Below are 4,441 nucleotides of genomic sequence, written 5' to 3'. Positions count from 1 at the left end.
TTGTATTGTATATGTTTGTAAATGAGTTTAAAATAATATTTAAAGAAGTGGTTTAAGATATAAGCCACTGATTAGAAGAAAAGTTATTGTAGTTGTTGTTATTGTTGTTGTTGATGATGATGTTGAAGAAAAAAAAAATTAAAGTAAGACGCGTCGCGTGTTTTAAAAAAAAAAAAAGGTTCGCGCAAAAATTAATTTCCGGTTCGTGTAAAATATCAGGCCTGCTGGAATAAACTGTAGATTAAAATATAAAGATTCTCTAGAATCTGACTCAACAAGTGAATGCGAGTTGTATGATTTGCAAAAAATAGAATTGTGAATGTTGAGATTTTGGGATTGTCCAAAAAAAAATATTAAAAAAAAAAAAAATTGTGAGTGTTTGTGGGAAGGAAAAGAAAAAAAAAAAAAAAAAAAAAGGAAGAAAAAAAATAAAAAAATTTGGGCGGCTGCTGGTGGTGGCAGCGGCGAATTTTTTGTTAGGCAGGCGAAAAAAAAAAAAAAAAAAAAATTAAAAAAAAATTAAAAAAAAAAACTCAGTCAGATATTAGGTAAGCATTTTAGTCAGGTGTTCCGACTTCCAAATGATCGACTGGATGAAAAACCGAAAGAAGCAGGACTTTGAATGACATTCTAATGAAAAAAAACAAAAAAATTCTAAAAATTAAAAAGCGCAGTGCAAAATCAAAACGTTTACCATAAAATTGAAACATTATAAAACTTCAAATACTCCTGTGCAGCCACAGAGTCTGAAATCCTCAAGTCATGGTGGTGTTGCTGCTCTGAGTTCAAAAGAATGTAAAGGTTATATTGCAAGCTCATCCAACTCTTTTTTTTTTCAAATAACGGTTAATCTGAATGTTGTAAAATTTTCATGATAAATAATCAATTAACATACTGAATTTATTTACAAGAGTTCTATAGTCTTTAAAACTCGAAATTGTTTGTTTCGTTTTATTTAGTCGTTTTGAAAAAAAAATAAAAATAAAAATCAAAATCAAAATTTTGGTGAATTCTGGAGAAATTCAAAAAAAAAAAAAAAAAAAAAAAAAAAAAATTTAATCAAGAAATTGTGAAATCACGAGACTCGGTCATTCCAAACAACAACAGCAAGCCAAAGCAACTCGGATCTTTAAATACCGGGTCCTCGTGTATCAATGTTCAATTATCAATTATCAATTATCAAAATATCAAAATATCAATTAAAAAAAAAACGCTTTCGGCAAAAAAAAGAAATCACTTTGATAACAATTTGTGTATCTTTTAAGCAAAAACAACAGTCATCCAAAGTGCTTACAAATACACTCCAAATCTTTCCCCCACCTATATAAATACAGTCTTTCTCCACACCAATATTGCCATCAAACATTCCCCCAAAAAAATGGCTTATGCCAGCTAACTTAACCCTACACACACATAAAAAAAATCACTTTCATTCTTACCATGAAGGCCGTTCTTATTAAAAACCAAAAGGGCCCCAGTTCCGCCCTATACATCGGTGAGGCCTCTAAACCTGCCCGCTCTTCCTCAGATGATGTCCTCATCCATGTCCACTGTTTCGGTCTTAACCGCATGGACATTCTCCAGCGCGAAGGACACTACCCGGTCCCTCCTGGTGCCTCCCCCATCCTCGGCGTCGAGTTCAGCGGTACTGTTGCTGAAATCCCTGATAACAACACTTCCAATTCCTGGTCAGTCGGAGACAAAGTCTTTGGTCTTGTCACAGGTGGATCTTACGCAGAATATGTTGTTTGCAATCAAGCAACCCTTTTCAAGTTCCCAGAAAACCTCTCAAACTTTGATTTCGTAAAAGCAGCTGCCATCCCTGAAGTCTGGCTCACAGCAACTCAAGTCGTCCTTCATATTGGGAAACTTCAGCCCAATTCCCGGTTCTTGTTTCACGCAGGAGCTTCTGGCGTCGGTTTAGCTGCACTTCAAATTGCACGCGGATCTGCAAATGCGCGCACCGTCTACTGCACTGTTGGTTCTAATGACAAACGAGACTTTTTACTTAGCTCCGTTGCCTCGTCTTGGGCATCTGCTTCCCAAACATGCCCCCATTCCACAGAACTGGTCCCCATTAACTACCGCGAACACGATTTTGCCGATGCAATTAAGCAACATGATCCCACTCCTCTCGATCTCATTGTCGACCCCGTTGGCCAGCTCTACTTCCAGCGAAATCTTGATTTGCTTGGTCGTGACTCTACTCTAGTTCTTATGGGACTCATGTCAGGAGGTGTAGTAACTCAAGGCCCAGTTGACCTGAGTCCAATTCTGCGTAAAGCTTTGAGGATCGAGGGCACCACGTTACGTGCACGTTCAATTGAGTATAAAACGGAACTACGCCGTGTTTTTGAAGCGCGTGTTTTGCCGCATATATTTACAGGAGAGTTCAATGTGTTTATTGAAAAGGAATTCAAATGGGAAAATATCATCGAAGCTCATAATCTTATGGAGTCTAACAAAACTATGGGGAAGATCATTGTGCATGTCAATTGAAGTGAGAAATTAAAAAAAAAAAATTCAACTTTGTGACGCATTTATAGTTAATAAATGATATTGTTAAAGGATTTTTAAAACACTATTTGTTTTATGAAAAAAAAAAAAAATTTCGTGATATTTAGAAAGTTTGATAATTATTCTTAAAGAATCCCTGAAAGATCATATTGTTGCAAATTGCTCCCTTGTATTGAAATTTTTTTAAAATCAGGCGAACCACTGAAGCCTGCCTTAGTGTATTCGTGAAATTTAAAACCAAAAAGTTTGAATTTAAATTTCCCCTTAGATTCAATTTGGCTTGAAATATCTTTCTGGTGCTAATAGTCTCATTATTCCTTTCTATTTTTAAATGTCCTTTTAATCTTAACTTGGAGCCTTAAATATATTTCACCAGATTTAAAGAATCACAAATATTATAATTAAACCAAATGTACCTATCAAAATGTTTTCCACGATTAAATGGAATATGAGCTTGTTTGAGCCCATCTTTATTAAATTTTCTAATAATTGCACAAGTGGAAAGACAATTTCAACAAAAAAAAAGATTTTAAATGTAATATTTTTTTTTTTTTTTTGATATCATATTTTAAGATATAAAATGAAATTATTTTATTTAGCAACTATATGAAGTATAATTGAGTGGTAAATATATATATATATGTATATAGATAGATTGTAAATCAACTCTTGTAAAATCAAATTTATTAATTTTTCGATTTTAGTTATCAAATGTTTCATGGATACAAGGGAAATCAGCATTGGTGCATTCAGAAATTTTAAAAGAGGACACCTTAACATGAAAGCCCTGAAAATAATATTTTAGCTCATTCCTTGTAAATTTAGCAATTAATTTTATAAACCCATTTCCTTTGAAAATCTTCTTTATTTGGTTTCTATTATACAGAAAATCTTTTGGTGAGTTTGTTGAATAATACAAGAGTTTCTGCTTCTGAGCAATATTTTCACAATATGAAAATAATTGGTTTTCTAGACTAGTGTTAGATGTTATTACAAACCAAGCGTATCCACCATTGTAAATTGCGTTATTTGAAATTGAGTTGCTTTCATCAATTGAAAATGTCACAGACTGTTGAACCTTTTTAATTAGTAAATTGGAAACTTTTTCAGGAATTCCTAATTTCAAATGATGATCGAATGGCCACGAATCTGACATGTACCTCGAACCAAAATACCTTTCACAATCCCTACAAGCAGCTTGTATAGCAATATCACCCAATGGTATACAAAATGAAGTTGAGTGATCTGGATAGGATAAGTAAAAGTGAAAAAAAGGCTCTTGACGAATAGAATAAATTTGGATCTCATTTAACAGTTTCATCTTTTCTGAAGAGCCATTAAAAATCGCTTTCTGAAAAGATTCGTAGTTTACATGACCTTCCTCTTCTTTAATGTCGATATAAGGCTCGGAATCATATTGTTGTTGTTGCGATTTTTCCAATTTTTTTTCTTCTTTCTCAGAAAGCTTGATGGCGATATTTTGAAAAATACCAACTAACTTATTTTCAATGTTGATTTGGGAGTCTATTTTTTTAATTAACTTATTAATTGTTAATTTGAATTCCTGAAATGCTTGTTTCTGCTCTGTACTTTTATTTTCGAAACTGAGAATGATTCCCACTAATTTCCCTAAATTCTGTTCAATCGATGAGAAAGATTTTGAAACAGTATCTAAATTTTCTGTAGCGGAATTTGTGTTTGAAGTCGCCATGTTCAAATGTAAAAAAAAAATTAACTAAGGGTTTAAATGTATAAAAAAAAAGTATGTGATAAATAAATGATTTAAAAGAGTGATGTTGATAAGTATATGTATTTATTGAACAAAGATTTTTTGAATATGCCTATGAATTTATTTATTTTTCTCACTAGGTCCCTCCCTTTATCCCCCAGTTTATCTCATGTCATTTTTTTCTCAACCAGCAAT

General features: G+C 32.8%; 1 protein-coding gene across 1 annotated transcript; it reads left to right on the top strand.

The window, feature by feature from the left end:
- Positions 1–1,440: 1,440 nt before the first annotated feature.
- On the top strand, positions 1,441–2,499 carry SAPINGB_P000118 (uncharacterized protein; the record flags this gene model as incomplete). Its single annotated transcript, XM_031994842.1, has 1 exon — positions 1,441–2,499. The coding sequence occupies one exon, from the start codon at positions 1,441–1,443 to the stop codon at positions 2,497–2,499; it is 1,059 nt and encodes a 352-aa protein (XP_031850733.1).
- Positions 2,500–4,441: the final 1,942 nt, after the last annotated feature.

The sequence above is a fragment of the Magnusiomyces paraingens genome, assembly GCF_902498895.1.
Source record: "Magnusiomyces paraingens strain CBS 517.90 genome assembly, contig: contig1, whole genome shotgun sequence".
Taxonomy (NCBI): Eukaryota; Fungi; Ascomycota; class Dipodascomycetes; order Dipodascales; family Dipodascaceae; genus Magnusiomyces; species Magnusiomyces paraingens.
This window is presented reverse-complemented; position numbering and strand designations above follow the sequence as displayed.